The following is an 18209-nucleotide window of genomic DNA, read 5'->3' as shown; positions in this document are numbered from 1 at the left end:
AACGATCCTGGAAGGATTTTGGATCTATAAACCATAAATGACACTAATAAAAAGTAAAACTCATGAAATGTCCAGTGGATTCTATAAGATTGGGTGCAGGGGTCATATGGTCACACTGTACCTAAACTCCCTCCCAGAGTTTGCACCCCTCACTCCTGCACCCCAACCCCCTGCCCCAGGCTCAGCCCGGAGCCCCCTCCCACACTCCGAACCCCTCGGCCCTAGCGCAGAGCCTGCACCTCCTTCCGCACCCGAACCCCTTGCCCCAGCCTAGTGAAAGTGAGTGAGGGTGGGGGAGAGCAAGTAACGGAGGGAGGGGGGAATGGAGTGAGCCTTGGGGAAGGGGCCGGGTAGATCCTGGGTTGGTCTTAAGTTCAAAAAGTGATCTTGTGCGTAAAAAGATTGGAGACTAGACTATACGGCTTTGAACTTTGTTCCAATCTAAAAATCAATAGGGATCCATCAAACTTGTGTTTGATTACTTTTTAAAGCTCAGTTTGCTTAGAAATATTTATTGTTGCATATCTTCTCTCCACAGATACACAGCTCCGCTAAAATTTAAACTCTCTGTAATGTAATTCAAGCAAACACTTGTATTATACTATATTACATATACACACACATTTAACTATCTGCTTTGACTCAGGGCTCATTTATTGTTTTGGCAGGATACATTTCTAGCCATTCAAAATTTATCTTTACTGTCCAAAGTTAAGCACTGTTATTAAGGAATGTTAAGTGGTAATTCAGCTGTCTATGCTATATACAATAGATAACTAATTGTTGTAATGAACTAGAAACTGAACTGTTCTCTGTGAAACATCTGTGGTGCATCTTTTTCAGAGTTTCATTGGCTTCACTATCTTGAGATTCTTTTTAAGTGTGAAGATAAAAATCCTGTTTTCATATTTGAAGACCCGCACTTCCCTGAAATTAAGTAGTCAAAAGATAAAGCATTAAAGAATATTCTTGAGTTGAAATGGGAAAGGGGGGCATCTCCATCACAGAAGAGGTATATAGAGTTTACTCTATGTCAAATTTTGACAAAAGTACTCCTAGAATGAATGAAAAAAAATCATTTCAAAGCTTTGTATCCCACCACTATAACTGCGTTTGAAATTTATAAAAAAACAACAACCCCCTCCCCCCCCCCCCACACACATAAATTGGCTATATCTCAGGGAGGGGGGAAAACCGTATTTTAAAAGTAAGGCCTGAAATTTTAAATTGGGTGTTTATTAGAAATAAAAAGGCTGTTGAGGCAATCCTATAAAAGAGAGCTCTTACTGTAGGAGTTTAAATTTGTTAATGTTTTAAATGTGACAAAAGTTAAAGATGTTTTGCTCCAACAGAACTGTCAGAATACATTTTCAAACACACTCCTCTACATGCCCTGCATTTCTTGAAACTGTTCATTAGCCTGAAGACACTCCTTCAGTTTTTACCATAAGAAGCTTGGGGTATTATTTTTAAAATTTAGAAAATGTCTGATTATTAGAAAATACAATCTCACACACACAAATACCCAGACACAGCACTGCTTTACACACTAGTGCCATCTAGCAGTAGCCTGATAGATGACTATAATGCATTACAAGGTATGCAATCAGTCTTAAAAATGAAAATTTCAAAACAAATAAAAAATAGAACCATATCATTTTAGGGTTTGATTTTTCATTCACATTAATTAGTCAAATGCTACAGACTGATCCAGATTCCAGCCTCTGACTATGGACTTTACGACAGAAAACCGTGCACATAGGAGAGCTGGAATCTTCTTGGATTCTGACCTTCACAACTTATTTGTGGCCAGATTTTTCAGATAGAAAAGCCCTTATGAAATATTAGAGCATTGCTTCCAGTGCACAAAAGATTACGTATCTTACTGTTAACAATAAGATTAAAATGAGCTGTTTCCTTAACTACTTAACAGTTTAGTAATGGATAAAATTACTCAACTTGCAAAAGGAAAATTACAAGTATAGGGAAATATAATTAGAGAGTAGCTGGTCAAACACGACCATCAGGTTTTACTACTACCCAACAGGCCACCTGGTTTTACTGCTAATTTTATCACAAACTACTTATGTTAACTGCTTGCCCACACACATTTGAAGGCGAGTGTGTTAACTCTTCATCATGCTGGAATCATTAGCATATCTATTTTTCCTCACAGAGCATTCTTCTGTATATACTTGTGCTTTTACCTTTTTATTTTTCTAGATTTATAAATTACATTCCACATTTCAGGAACGTAAGTAATTTTATAACATTCTCTAAAAAAATCAAGTTGCTCTGCTGAGATCAATAATAAAGTTCGCCAATTTCATAAATGGCAAGTCCCTCCCCCATAAAAAGTTCTGGGAAAAGTGACCAGCCTTACAGAATATTTATTGGCCGCATGCTTCTGTTTTCTCTGAAAATAAAACTGAAGCAGAAAGAGGCAATTAAACTTTAATAGACTAGACAAATTATTTTAAAACATTAAAAGATTTTTCATATCTTGGGTTCACAAGGTAGGAATTAAAATAAAGCAGAAAACTGAAGGAAATTGTCAGTATAGGACTGCAGCCTAAGTTTCTCCTAAGCTGCGTGGCCATGCAGCAGGCTATTAGGGGCCATGCAGGGGGAGAGGTGCCTCTCTCTCTGGCCCCAGCCCCGGAGCTGCCATGACTAGGTGGGGGAAAAGAGATGCCTGTCCCCCAGCCCCAGGCTACTGCAGTGAGAGAGGGCTGGGGGGAATCCTCTCTCCCTGCCACAGATCCAGGGCAACCTGTGCCCCAAACCCCTCATCCTGGCCCCACCCCAGAGCCTGCACCCGCAGCCAAAGAACCTCCCACCCCGGCCCTCGCACCACAACCCTCTGGCCCAGCCCTGAGCCCCCTCCTGCATCCCAACTCCCTAATCTCCAGCCCCATCTCAGAGCCCGCACACCCAGCCAGAGCCCTCAACACCCCTGCACACACCACAACTCTCTGCCCCAGTCCTGAGCCCTCTCTCACACTCCATATATATTAAATATATTGATTTCAATTATAACAGAATACAAAGTGTACAGTGCTCACTTTATATTTAATTTTTGGCTTACAAATACTTGCAATGTAAAAAACAAAAGAAATAGTATTTTTCAATTAACTGAACACAAGTACTGTAGTGCAACCTCTATCATGAAAGTTGAACTTACAAATGTAGAATTATGGGGATCAGGATTAAACAAAGACTGTGAATGGCTATCCAACTACAGAAGCAGTTTCTCCTCCCTTGGTGTTCACACCTCAACTGCTAGCAGAGCACCTCACCCTCCCTGATTGAACTAACCTCGTTATCTCCATAGTGATTTATACCTGCCTCTGGAAATTTCCATTACTTGTATCTGAAGAAGTGAGGTTCTTACCCACGAAAGCTTATGCTCCCAATACTTCTGTTAGTCTTAAAGGTGCCACAGGACCCTCTGTTGCTTTTTACAGATTCAGACTAACACAGCTACCCCTCTGATACTTGATCTAAATATTTAATACATTTCAATTGGTATTCTATTGTTTAACAGTGCGAATAAAACTGCAATTAATATTTTGGAGTTAATTGCGTGAGTTAACTGCGATTAATCAATCAACCCCCCTAACTATAACTAAACAAGTCAAAATATTAGATAATTAAGATTGTAGAGTTTTATGCTGGCTCTCATCACCATAGTATCCGAATGTCTTTATTGAAAGTCAACAGCACAAAAGCCAAGTCCTCAGTGGACTTTAAGGAGTCTATCTCCTCACTCTCCAGTGGAAAAAACTAAAAGCTTTTACTTGGGTGGGACCATATAGGAGGAAGGGTTTGGTTTATTTGGGGGGAGAGGGGTATTTTTGACTAGATGGGGGTATCTATATTGTAGGTATCATTCTTGTTACAGCGTAAAAGATTTTTCAAAGCCTTCAAAAAGAATTTAATAGTGTTTTCTGAAGATGGTCCGATACTGGATTTACCGAATGTCCTTTGCAAGTTCACTCCATAACCAGATTTCCTCAACTGACAACGCTTTATCCCCAGCTCTTACATACTTTTCCCTATAAGACACTACAGTGAGAGAGCAAGAGCACTTTACAGATGGGTTAGGGACTGCTATTCTACCTAATACATTTAGAATTCAATTAATTTCATGATGAAGTCAACGGGAATCTATCCATTGATTTAAATGGAAGTTTGATTGAGTCCTTTAGAGGACTGGTGTCCTGGGTTATAACTGTTCTGCACAGGCAAACCATGTCCATGCAGAATTCCATTGGGCTGTATTTGTAGCAGGATCAAGGCATGTGCAAGCAATAATGATTGAGATAGTAGATAATGTTTTTAAACATATCCTTCACCTCAACTCAGGCAGATACATTATTCTTATTGTGGTGCTTCCACCAATTGAGAAACAAACTGCTAATTGTAATCTACAAAAAATAACTTAATTTTGCACAGAAGTATTGTGTGGGTTTCTCCAAAAACATCTAAGTAGTATTAATATTATTTTCACTTGTTTCAAACAGTATTGGAAATTAAAGTTATACAAAAGATCTGCTCAAATAAATCACATTCTATGGGCCAGTTGTGGCTTGGGACAATTAAACATCTTTTGTGCTGGAGCAAGAATACTTCAAAAACTTTAATGATGCTGACTTTACCACAGTAACTGAAGTACCTTGACTTCCCTGAAAGCTTTTCTCACCTTTAACTTAGGTTAAAATACTAGAAGGAAACAAATAGTTCAATTATCTAAAATTTCAACCATGTAAAACATTTCCCTACACCTTGAAACACTGTGATGGCTTGCCCCAAAGCCATTTCCTATAATCTTGAGTGAAACCCTGCATTGGATGGAGTACTAGCAGTCTTTTCCAAAACGTAAGGTCATTTTCTCCATGTTTTCAGTGAAGGCATCTGAGGGAGAGCAATACAGAAAGGAGAGAGACAGCAAGAGAAATAGGAAAATGGTGTATAGAAGTAATAGCTTAAAATAGGTGTTGTGTCCACTAAAAACCACAAATGAATGAAATGTAAAACCAGTGTAGTACTTTTATATGCTCATTCTCTTCTTCAGGCTATTGCTGATGCTTCTCTTTTCTCCTTTTATCTCCTCCCATTTTCCCACTCTTCCAATTACCTCAAATGCAATATATATTCCTAATCACATGCCTCTTGATGTTTAGGCACTTGGGCTCAAAAGTATGTTTAGTCCTGGCTGAGAGAAAAAGAGTGAAAAAGATAGAAAATCAGGAAGTGAAGTGAGGACACACTACTTTGGAGGAAGCCACCGACATGAAGTGGAAAACTGGAAGAAAACAGGTGAGTGATAGAGAAGGAAGAAAAGGGGACAAGTCAACATAAGAGAAGCAGAGAAGAGATAGCTCCTTGTTTTCTAAGAAGGGTTGGAGAAAAGAGGCAGGAGAGAAGAGATAACTAAAGAAAATCTTACCTGCCAGAAACCAACACCTTATCATTCACAGACTGAAAAATTGCTGTCTTAGGGCGAAAGCGTAGCATGTAGCTGCCTCGCTCCATGGAAAGCACAGGTCAACCCGAGAAGCTATGCATACAGGAAGGACTGTGCAGACTGCACAATCACGGAGAACGGAGAAACTTGCTCCTTTACACATTGTGACCAGACAATCAGTGAGAGGATTTGGGAGGGTTTAACCTGGCCCCTGTCTTCTTGCCTGGGATGACATTCTCCACCTTTTGGGTTTATCAAAGCAGCACCTCTTGGGCTCATTTGAATACAGCAGCTACAACTGTTTAGACCAAGGCAGGGTGGGGAACTCTGTGTGGGCTCACTCATCTTCTGTATGCTGCACGTGTATCTGGCCTGTGACAGCCAACTAAATCGGCTGTCACAAAGGTAGGAATGACGAAAGAAATAAAATAAAATAACCCATAAACTAAAGGGAACAGAAAAGTAAGAAATCGGGCACATTTCACATTAAAACGATACCCTCCTGAACCATTATTTTTAATTACTCCTGCTTTAGAATACTTTGACAATAATTTACTTCATGCATTTAAGAGGAAATGTCAATAAATTGACAATTTTGCCATTTTTGAAAGGAATAATTCTTTACACGCAAAAATTATGAAGTGTGAACCACTTATACACAAACTTGTCATGTTTTATAGGGCATTCTAATCCTTAGGAAGATGTCAATTTAAGTAATAGAATAATCTAAAGGCCAGGTTACAAGCACTAGGAATAATATAATTCTATTTAATTCCTTTTTGAGGGAGGAGAGAAACACCACAGATAATCTTGGGGTACTTCTGCTTTGATGTATAACCTGGCCTGGGCAGTTTCTTTGTAGCACTGTGTTAGTTTTCAGAGTTTTGATTTGTTGTATTTATATTTTTGTACAGCTCCTACCTTGAGGTAATTGCTCTATAAATTTAAAACAGGATTATAGATATATAGCCACTACTTCTCTGTAATAATTGTATTAGGAGAGCTCTCCCTTTTTATAGATGCACAATAATACATAGTAAATTATAGCTATAAAGCCACTACTTCTCTGCAATCAATTGTGTTACGATCGCTCTGTTTTTATAGATGCACAATAATATATAGCAGGGGTGGGCAAACTTTTTGGTCCGAGGGCCACATCTGGGTGGGGAAATTGCAAGGAGGGCCATGAATATAGGACTGGGGCAGGGGGATGAGGTGCAGAAGGGGGCTCAGGGCAGGGGGTTGGGGTGCAGGAGGGAGTGTGGGCTGTGGGAGGGGTGCGGTGTGCAGGAAGGGACTCAGGGCAAGAGGTTGGGGTGCGGTGTGCAGGAGGGGGCTCAGGGCAGAGGTTTGGGGGGGCTGGAGGGGTTCGGGGTGCAGACTCCAGCCCCGTGCCGCTTACCTTGAGCAGCTCTGGGGTGGCAGTGGTGCGCAGCATGGCTAAGGTAGGCTCCCTGCCTGCCCGGGCCCCGCGCCGCTCCTGGAAGCGGCCTGCACCATGTCCCTGTGGCTCAGGTGGGGGAGGGGGGCAGAGGGCTCCACATGCTGCCCTTGCCTGCGGGTACTTTCCCTGAAGCTCCCATTGTCCGCAGTTCCCTGTTCCCGGCCAATGGGAGCTGCATGGGGCGGTGCCTGCAGGTGAGGGCAGCCGCAGTGCTGGCCGCTTCCGGGAGCAGCGCAGGGCTGGCAATCCTGCGGGCCGGATCCATAGCCCTGACAGCCTGGGTCTGGCTTGCGGGCTGTAGTTGGCTCACCCCAATATATAGTAAAAAAGAAATTAAAAAAAAATAGTAATTTTAAATTCACAATAATATGAAGGGAGAATAATGTTTAACCCCTAGAAAAGATTAAAACTAGCAGCATAGGTTTGATAAACTACCATTTATGGCTAGTAAATACCACCCCCATTGCTGAACAGCGTACTTTGTATTACTCTCCTTATCTCTTTTACAGTTGGAGTAGCTATAAATTACACACCACTCTACTATACTCAAGTCAAACCTAATGCAAAGTGCCAGACTATAATCTTATCAACTACTTTTCTGAAATAGGAGAGAAAATGTAAACAGTATACAAAATACAGGAGAGGTATTACAGAATATATTCAAATTAACCCACTTTCCCTTTGTTCTGGATTTTAAATTGCTAAAATCGAAGTATATTGTTCAGTCACATTGTTGATACTGAGTTATACCCATTATACTTAACCACACCAAACACCAAATTTAGATCAGCCACTAAGTGGCAGTATCTACATTTAAAAACAAAATCATGGGAATTAGTGCAAATACAGTACAATTCATAATGAGACCCACTAATTTACTACATGCAATAAAGGTTTGTTTCTTGTTAGTCGGCAGAATTCAGTGAATTGGAGTTTTATGAATTTCTGAAGTAAGAACTGACACTGGGTTATAATAACTTGTGTAAATCAGGAACTGCCTCCATAATTGTCTATTAAGACTGCCATTAAAGACAAAAAAGATCTTTCATTCAAAACAATGAATAAGTTAAATTTATTCAGGCAGGGGTGGAGCAATCATTTCTATACTATTAATGTAAAGCAAATCCAGACAATCCAGTTAAATGTGGTGCTCAGAAATTAAAATTAATCTCACTTTATCACAAACCTGACCTCCAATGTTCAAGAACCTTTACTATCACAGAACAACCTCAACACGAGATTCATTCATATTTTAAAAACAAGAGCTACTAGATTCCATATATGCCCAGCATTAACTGAATTAGGACAGAATCAAATACAGATTTGATCATTGCGTTTTTCAACTGATCTTTAGCCTCAATGTGTTTCAGGTGTTCACAAGAGTTGGAAGAATCTTTTATAAATAACCTCAATTGGCTGGTGCTTTGTTATGCCCAACCAGCATCATCTTTAGCCAGCACAGGATTGGAAAGATGCAAGCAAAAGTTTGTTTCCCAAGTGACCTTGCTGTTATGATTCAGTCTGCCATGTTCTGTTTTTGTCACTTTAAGGTGTATGTTAGGGTAGCTACAGCTGAACCACATCCATTTGGGTCCCCTTTGTAAAATTCCCACATATGCTAAAGTAGAACAAAAGTGATCAAACAGATCAGCATAATCTCTCATCAAGTTTGTGTCTGTCAATGAAATATTGTTAGCTTTAGTATATGATCCAGTCTAGTTTTTAGCATCCCAATCAAATGGTGTTTCCCTTACCCTGCAGGCCAGAGTCCTCATTGTCAGGGATTTTTCTCTAATATTCAGCTTAAGTGTTCCTTCTTAAATTCATCCTCACATGGCTAATAGCAACCCTTCCCTTTCCTCCCAAATACCACCTAAATATATTCTTTTACACTGTGCCTATTAGCATGTTTCCAATGTTTATGGATAGGCCAAGAGATACAAGATACACTATTCAGACTTCACCCTTAAATGATCAGCAAACTGATACCCCTTTCTACCAGAGAAAGGCAATAGATGAGTTTCACATAAAATATATACAGCAGCATATCTACAAGGGAGATGGTATGGGCCATAAGGTTTTTCAATGAAAATGTCCTTCGGTCTTCAGTCTAGTTTTTTTGTAATCGTATTTCAATAATTACCAAATGTTCTTTAATCCAAATTGAAATGCCCTCTCTCTCCTCCCCTTTCAAAAAGTCCCTCAAAATGTAAGGGTAACAAGAAAATAAAATCAATTATAATGCATTCAAAAGTTAAACAACTTTTACTTCTAAGTCTGAAAGGTTAATATCACATTTTAACACTGATGTTCACAGATTAATGTTTGCTCATTTCACTTGAGTCACTTGGTGTTTTGCAGTTCATATAATGAAATATCAAGGCACAAGAACATCCACAATGTTTTGTAGAAAGCGATTCCTTAGCCACAGTGGAGCTATTTGCTATGAATGTTGCTGAATACTATCTATTGTACAGTAGTTTGTTTCAGTATTACTTTCCTCCTGGTAGCAAGGGCGTAAATGTGGTTCTCTCAGATGTCAACAACACTAAGAGTGAATGAAAAATTGAACACTGAAAATAAACATTACTTCTCACCCAAACTTAATTATGTTTTACTTTTTAAGTGTGATTTTAAAAAGTCTTACCTATCCACCAGCTTTTTAGCAAATCCAAAATCTGTAAGCTTGATATGCCCTTCTTTATCTAATAATATATTTTCAGGTTTTAAGTCTCTGTAAACGATTTCTTTGGAGTGCAAATATTCTATTGCACAAATAATCTCCGCAGAGTAAAACAGTCCTGTGCTGTTGTTGAAACGCCCCATGTTGCGCAGATAACTAAAAAGTTCTCCTCCAGGTACATATTCCATTAACATGTATAAAAAGCGTTCATCATGGTAGGTCCAAAATCTGTAACAAAAAAGTCTTTATTAAATATTGAGCCAATAAATCATTTGTAAAACAAAGAAGATATTCTGTAAACTGGTGTTGTTCCATTGTCTCTTGGAAAGAAGTATTCTAAAATAATGCATAGCTAACTTGCGGATTTCACTGCACAAGATATCTCCAAGATCAAGAGCTCAGTAGGATTTTTAGGTATATTTGATGGATATATGGATAAGATTTCCCAGAGTTAAATTAGGTAGGGGAGAGACACCCACCCCTGCCTTAGACAAGATATAAACTTTCACTCTTCATGGTACAAGCCAACAACTAACTGGCCAAGCTTAGAAATAAAGCCTCCCTTTGTAGGTAGGTTTTCCCCATAATTGTCTGCCATAGGGTTTCTTGTACATTCCTCTGAAGCATCTTATACAGGCCACTATTACAGATACAATGAGCCATTGTTCTTTATCTATTAAGACAATTCCTGTGTTCCTATATTGTACTCAACATAGTGAAGCCCAAATGAAAAACAAACAGTGATCTAAATTTGGAAAACTGCTTATGACAAGGTGTCTAAATGGAGAAAAATACACTATAGCCAAACCATTTTTTTATTATTATTTAAGTCATGTCTTAATAGAAGTTTCATATCTCAGCATCTTGCACTTCTATAGTTTCTTCCATTCAAGGTTCTCAAAAGGATATTTCACAAACAGAAATGTGAACTAGTAAAGGATTATCGTCCTCATTTTAAACTTTAGGGAAATTTGGGAAGAGAAGTTTAGTGGCTTGCCAGAAGTTTGTGGCACAGCCAGAAACAGAACTCCCATCTTTTCACACCCCATATTATGACTTAACTATTAGACCATCTTGACTTAACATCCACATCATAGTTTTGATGTGCAACTGCTGCACCAATGGCAACAAAGGGATTAGCTTTAACAAAATCCTCAGTCTTGACTAGGGCCTCTAAGCACTACTATAAAGAAACATTTGCACCCAGATATTAAGCTGATACTAAGTACCCCCATCCTACAGATTCTCTTTCCTCTTTCAATTGAGAAATACTGCTTTTTCAGTAGTACTACTACACCCAGCAGTGAAAAACAAGCTATGCAACATTAAGGAAATACATTCCAGCTCATTTAAGTCAGAAGGAAGAGAGGTTGATCAAAACATGCTGGCTACTATTAAGTACAAGTGAACAACTAATAGTGAAGGCCGAGAGAGAGAGAGAGAGAGAGTGATTGTGTGTGTCACACACACTCATTACATAAGCATGCTTAGCACAATGGGGCCACACTCCTCAATCATGAGCTCATGGCATTAGACTAAAAGAATTAATAAAATAGCAAGTGTAAATTAGAACTGTTGTCTCACAAAAAGTTTTGTACTGAACACAAGATCATTATCTAGCATATGCTAGAAAGGGAAGATACATTTTTTTCCACCCATAGCGAACAGACCAAATGCCACACTTGTATCCAATCTGTTGGCCTAAAGGACAAATCTGTTAAGAAGAAAGTTTGTATTGGAGTATCAACTGAACAGGTGTTCTGAGAAACATCCTGCAATTTCTAAACTGAATTGTCCCCTTACTGCTTCTGCTGCATCAGCAACACCTTGCCCACTGCAATGTAGGGAAAGGAGGAGAAAAGCAGAGTTGGCTGGAAAATTGAGATCTCTACCCATAAAAAAAATTCAGAGAGAGCTCTGCCTCTCAGTCTCCACACCCTACCTCTAGGGCCAGAGAGGCAGAGAGCTTGGGCACTCAGCCTCACTGGCCTTAAAACTGGATGGAGGGTGAGGAGCATAGAGCTAAGAGGCAGAACCAGGGTGCACCACCACAGCAGCGCTACCAAGATAAAAAGCTTTTGTCAATTTCACAGGCAGAAAGTAAAATTGACAAATGCCTCCTAGACAGGCAGCAAAGAAGCCCTCATTTAATTATTCCCTATGCGGAAAAAACTTTTCAGTTGTGTGAAAAGGGTATTTTCCCATCAAAAATATTCCAATTTTTGAACTCTAAAAAATAGCTTTTGTTGCACCATTACCTGCTTCCCAGACAGGCTGCGGGAGCCCCAGGAAGAGCAGGATAGTAGCTCAACTGGTTCTTCCTAAGTCTGTGGGAGTCTTGACAAAAGTAAGTCTTCATTCCCTGATACAGGAACCTGAGAAAGCCTAGCAAAAGGCAAAATTGAGACAATGAGAACTAAACCAGTACAGCTCCCAATTCTCAGCCCCAGCACAGGTTAGCCTGGGGGAACAGGGCACAGAACTCTGGGCCATGCTTGATGTTGTTAATGTCTTTTTCTAACAAGGATGTGAAGGGCGGTCATTGACATCTTTTTCCTAAATAAAGTAAAATCCTATAATTACATTGTTCTGCCAATAAAAATCCCTGATAAACTCTTCCCACACCCAGTCACAGAAGAATTGCACTATGGAACATGCTGAATAACTCAAACATGCATACTCTGAGTTGAGAAATGCTTTTTAAGTAGGGCTTTCGATTAATCGCAGTTAACTCATGGGATTAATTTTTTTGAGTTTATCACGATTAATCGCACTGTTAAACAATAAAATACCAATTTAATTTTATTAAATATTTTGGATTTTTTTTCTACAATTTCAAATATATTGATTTCAATTACAACACAGAATACAACATGTACAGTGGTCACTTCATATTTTTATTACAAATTTATCATTTTTACAGTTCATATAAGAAATAGTATTTTTCAATTCCCTTCATACAAGTACTGTAGTGCAATTTCTTTATCATGAAAGTGCAACTTATAAATTAGGTTTTTTGGGTTACATAACCACTCAAAAACAAAACAACATAAAACTATGGAGCCTACAAGTCCACTCAGTTCTATTTCTTTTTCAGCCAATCGCTAAGAGAAACAAGTTTGTTTACATTTACGGGAGATAATGCTGCCCATAAAAGAATGACACTCGTTAAAAAAAAATAATGCATTAATTAAATTTGTGACTGATCTCCTTGGGGGAGAATTGTATGTCTCCTGCTCATTTTTACCCACATTCTGCCATATATTTCATGTTATAGCAGTCTCGGATGATGACCCAACACATGTTGTTCGTTTTAAGAACACTTTCACAGCAGATTTGACAAAATGCTAAGATACCAACGTGAAATTTCTAAAGATAGCTACAGCACTTGACCCAAGATTTAAGAATCTGAAGTGCCTTCCAAAATCTGAGAGGAACGAGGCGTGGAGCATGCTTTCAGAGGTCTTAAAAGAGCAACATTCTGATGCAGAAACTACAGAACCCGAACCACCAAAAAAGAAAAATCAATCTTCTGCTTGTGGCATCTGACTCAGATGATTAAAATGAACATGTGTCGGTCCACATTGCTTTGGATCGTTATTGAGCAGAACCCGTCATCAGCATGGACGCATGTCCTCTGGAACGGTGGTTAAGCATGAAGGGACATATGAATTTTTAGAGCATGTGGCATGTAAATATCTTGTGATACAACAGTGCCATGCGAACTCCTGTTCTCACTTTCAGATGACATTGTAAACAAGAAGCAGGCAGCATTATCTTCTGCAAATGTAAACAAACTTGTTTGTCTGAGTGATTGGCTGAACAAGAAGTAGGACTGATTGGACTTGTAGGGTCTAAAGTTTTATATTGTTTTATTTTGGAATACAGGGGGTTTTGTACATAATTCTACATTTGTAAGTTCAACTTTCATGATAAAGAGATTGCAATACAGTATTTGTATTAGATGAATTGGAAAATACTATTTTTGTCTTTTACAGTGCAAATATTTGTAATCAAAAATAAATATAAAGTGAGCACTGTACACTTTGTATTCTGTGTGTTTTAATCGAAATCAATATATTTGAATATGTAGAAAACATCCACAATATTTAAATTAATGGTATTCTATTATTGTTTAATCGCACAATTAATCGTGATTTTTTTTAATCACTTGACAGCCCTAATTTTAAGAAATCAAGCAGAACAGCTGTATAGACCAGAAAAGTAGCTCAGAGCAGTAGAAAATCTTAAAACCAGACAACTCGTCTTTTAAAAAAGTACTGTGACGTAAGGCAAAATGTGGCCAAAATTGGAAGACCTGGATGTGATCACCAGTTTATTGTTTTTTGTAGGCATCTCTTAAATCAGTTAGCAAAAATTAAAATAAGTGCCAACAGCTAATCCATAATTTAGTAAGGCTGGGAGTATTTTTATTAGTTTTTAACTTAAGATGTCACTGACAATGAAAAAAACAGTACATACTGTAAGACTTAAAGGAGTTTATTTTCACTTAAAAAGTTACACTTCTACCTCGATATAACACTACCCTATATAACACGAATTTGGATAGAATGCGGTACAGCAGTGCTCTGGGGGGGCGGGGCTGCACACTCCGGTGGTCAAAGAAAGTTCAATATAACGCGGTTTCACCTATAACGCGGTAAGATTTTTTGACTCCTGAGGACAGCGTTATATCAAGGTAGAGGTGTATTTTTCCTTTAAATGAATGCAGCATTAATAACTCAATTTGCTTACAAAATCTGAGGCGAAGCCAACATGCATTATTTTAATATGAAGTTAGCACTTGGATCTTATGTTTACAGGGCCAACTTAAGACTCCTATTCTGCATTCTTACAACCAAGCAACTAGTTGATATTAATGGGACGATCAAACATAGGGCTCAATTTTATTCCTAATTATTATTTTTCTGAAAGCCATAAATACACAAAGTTACAGTTGAATTCATTTAGGACACATCCTTGTTTCTGTAAGACTGGTTTTTACCTTAATATGCCCATTGAAGATAGCATACAAGATTACACTGCCTGGCTGTTGCAACAGTATAAAACAAGCATTTCCTAAACAAATGTCACATTTGAGCATGTAAATGGAGACTCAGAAGCACAAATTGTTAATTGTGAAATCAAGCACATATCAAGGTGAAATTTTAGACAGGCACTTGTACAAGTTGAGTTCAGGTACAAGAAGGAACAACAAAAGTAGGTATGTGTTGAATGGAAAAGAGTATCACCTCACTGCTACTCTTTCATCCATCAAGTAAACATCTTGCATGTGCACAGAGACACACCCACAGACCCCTCCATTCTTCTTTCCATAATGAAATTGGCTACTAAAAATTATTTTGCCTCTGAGCACGATTATTCAAGAAGCATATTTAAAATGTATATCCACACCAAGTTCAGTTACATTTTAGATCTGAGAGATGGTACAGCCAGTAATCACTGTACAGTAAGTATTTTGTGTAAATAACTAATATTCATATCCTATTCCACCATATTATGAAAGTGAGGGCTGCAAGTTTTACCTTTTTCTTTTGTTTTAAGAGAAGACCAAATTCTGCTCTCTCCCTAGGTTAAATACATTTGCTTACATCCATTTCCTTGTACAAGGATCGCTGTATCCTCACTCCAAACTACCATGGGATATTTCTACTAACTTTATATATTGCAGGAACATTCAGAGATACCAATCAAGATTAGGTCCCTATTGTGCTAGACACTGTGCAAACAGACTACTGCTGGGGGAATTCTGTGCCAAAACATTAAAAATTCTGCACACAGTGTTTTAAAATTCTGCAAAATTCAGCATATTTTATCAAAACAACAATATAATAAACTCGGGACTGCCTGCAGGAGTCCCAGCTGACGATGGTAGGCCTGGGTGGGAGTGGGGGAGAAAAAGGAATACCAAATTCTGTGTGGAAAAATAAAATTCTGCAGGGGAACATGAATTCTGCATTGCGCAATGGTGCAGAATTCCAACAGGAAGAACATACAAAATTGCTGTCCTCACCTCACCTCACATTTTAAGACAAGTGATGTACAAAGAGGGGAGAGAGACAGGGACACATTTTAATGTACAAATTGCTTTTTAATTATTAAAAAAATATCACCTATCCTCATCTGCTCCTCAAACTCCAGTCACCATTAGCATTTCTAGTCTCACTTTAAAACTTTAGCTCCTGCAACCTCTCTAAAAGCAAAAAAGAGAATAATTCACCTGCTAACAGTAGCACAAGTTTGATTTCACCCCAGAGAGACCAGATGCATTAGCTCTGCCACACTTATTTTCCATCTGACTCAAAAAGTCCTGGCATCTCACCATGCTAATGAGCCAGCTGTAACACTTTAATGAATCATTTTTTCCCTGTTTGAAAACTTCTCTAGAGCAAACAGTATTGGTGTAAAAGCAAGAGACACTTATTTCAGCTGCAACCATCCATGATCAATTAGCGGTTGAATGTTTAAATGATGCTCTTTGACCTCAAATGTCTAACGCTTTTAAAGTAAATATTTGAGCCCATATGTCACTAGCAGACCTGGTTTCTGGAAAACCACATTTTGGTTCTGCTTATGGATTCAAGGAATTCCAGTCAGACCCTGCCCCTGATTTGGATTCATTGCTTTGCTCGCATCATATATATCAAAGGAAGCCAAGAAGTGGTCTAGTTTGATTGGAAGTGGGTAGAATTAGTACTGCAATGCTGAATTCTATTATGTGCTTTCAGAAAGAGGCAGATATGGATGGCAAACAAGTATAGATTAATGCTGACTTCAGCTGCATTCATGTGTATACTCATTGGGAGCAGCCTGGCTATACATGTGATTTTACAAATCTGCAGCTAAAACAAAAATCCATCATTCAGACATTATGTATTTGCACTATTCCTAGAGGACTTGAAGTCCATAAATCAATTTAAAATAACAGTGAGAATCATTATGCTATGAAAGGTAGCAGATTAGTCTCCCATATGTGCTTTATCCAAAGTAAAGGTATATTAAAGGCAGTAATGCAATTTTTTCCCCCTATCTCATGTCTGTTCTGAGGAAGTTATCACTTGATGTGTGAACATTTAGGGCTTGTCTACATATTGTGGCAATATAAACTGAAGGGGCATAAATTGTAGAGTGCTCTAAAGAGCTGCGCTGTAACAGCCCCGGGTGGATCCTGCGGACGTGCTCCAGAAGGTAGAATCATCTAATTTCACACATAAGGGAAATGCAGTACAATGGGAACAGCTTGTAAACTTCATACTTTAAAGCAGGGGTGGGCAAAATACGGCCCACGGGCTGGATCCAGTACAACTAACGTTTCTGTCCGGCCCACCAGGCTCTTTGGCTGCCCCCTCGTGTTCTCTCGGCTGCTAAAAGATCCATGGCACTGCAGGGCACTCAGGCAGGCTGCCTGCCGTGGCCCCATGCCACTCCCGGAAACAGCTGGCTACTGCTGGCATGGCTCTGCGCGCCCCTGGCAGTGGGGGGAGGCAGCTCTGCATGCGCTGCCCCTTCCCCCAGCACCATTTTCACGGCTCCCATTGGCCAGAAACCAGCCAATGGGAGCTGAGGGTACAGGCATCACTCGGAGACCCGCTCCTCCCCCCAAGGGGCATGCAGATACGCACCAGCAGCAGCTGGCCGCAGCCAGCTCTGGGAGCGGCACGAGGCCACGGCATGCAGGCAGCCTGCCTGAACCCTGCTGCACCGCCGGCTGGGAGCCACCTGTGGTAACTACCTCCCGGCCAGAACCTGCACCTCGCACCCCCTCCATCATCCCAGCCCGGAGCCCCCTTCCTGCACTCAAACTCCCTCCCAGACCCCGTACCCACTCCATTAATATAGTAAAAATGTGTGGCCCGAAACCCCAACCAGGCAGAAACCTTGAGCCCATGAGCAGAGTTGAGGGGGCACAAGGGTGTTGGGCCCCCGAACTGCAGTGTCTTACCCAGAGTGGGGCCGTCCTGGGGGCAGCTCCACCCTCCCACATACCTCCTCTCCACCAGTCCCCCTCCCCTCACCCCACCCCACCGGCCAGGTCCTAGACAGGAAGTTAGAGCCAGGTGGTGCAGAGCAGCTGCTCCTCTGGCTGGTGGTGCCATGTAGTGGGCAGCCGTGGCATTCCCCCATCTGCTGCTGGTACCCAGTGTTGTGGCTGCTCCTCAGTTCCCAGGCCCCTTTGACTGCTCACGCAGCCGCTTAGAGGTGCCAGCAGAGCCCTCGGGAAGCAGCCACCAGCACACAGCCCCAGACATGTGGGTGGCCTGCTGAGGTGAATCGGGCGTGGAGGTGGCACTCCCTCCCTGGACCCTGCTGTGCAGAACTGGCCACATCCCTGCCAGTCCTTGCTGCTCCTCCCCTCTCCCCAACAGAAGTCAAACTACACCTATGCCCAACAGTTTCCACCCCTGGCCAGGAGCCCCGAGTCCCCTCCTCGCCACTGCACCCTTGAGATTTTTTAGCATGTTGAGGGGGGCTTCAGAAAGAAAAAGGTTGAGAACTCCTGACTTAAAGGACACTATTTAAGCCAATTTAAAGTTCGTTGTTACTGAATATCTGGTCAAAAAAATAACCACACCAAAGAAAAAGTGAAGGCA

The 18209-nt window shown here is 40.2% G+C and overlaps 1 protein-coding gene across 2 annotated transcripts in view; it reads right to left on the bottom strand.

The window, feature by feature from the left end:
* PRKX (protein kinase cAMP-dependent X-linked catalytic subunit) overlaps nt 1-18209 on the bottom strand; it is a 139338-nt gene that overhangs the window by 43882 nt on the left and 77247 nt on the right. For both annotated transcript variants that reach the window (XR_008442700.1, XM_054008338.1), the window contains exon 3: nt 9562-9825. Coding sequence is in view for 1 of the 2 variants with exons in the window: in XM_054008338.1 (XP_053864313.1) it covers nt 9562-9825 (264 nt within the window). In the remaining variant the exon portion in view is untranslated. The remainder of the gene's footprint in view (nt 1-9561; nt 9826-18209) is intronic.

The sequence above is a fragment of the Malaclemys terrapin genome, chromosome 1 (assembly GCF_027887155.1).
Source record: "Malaclemys terrapin pileata isolate rMalTer1 chromosome 1, rMalTer1.hap1, whole genome shotgun sequence".
In the NCBI taxonomy this organism is placed as follows: Eukaryota; Metazoa; Chordata; order Testudines; family Emydidae; genus Malaclemys; species Malaclemys terrapin.
This window is presented reverse-complemented; position numbering and strand designations above follow the sequence as displayed.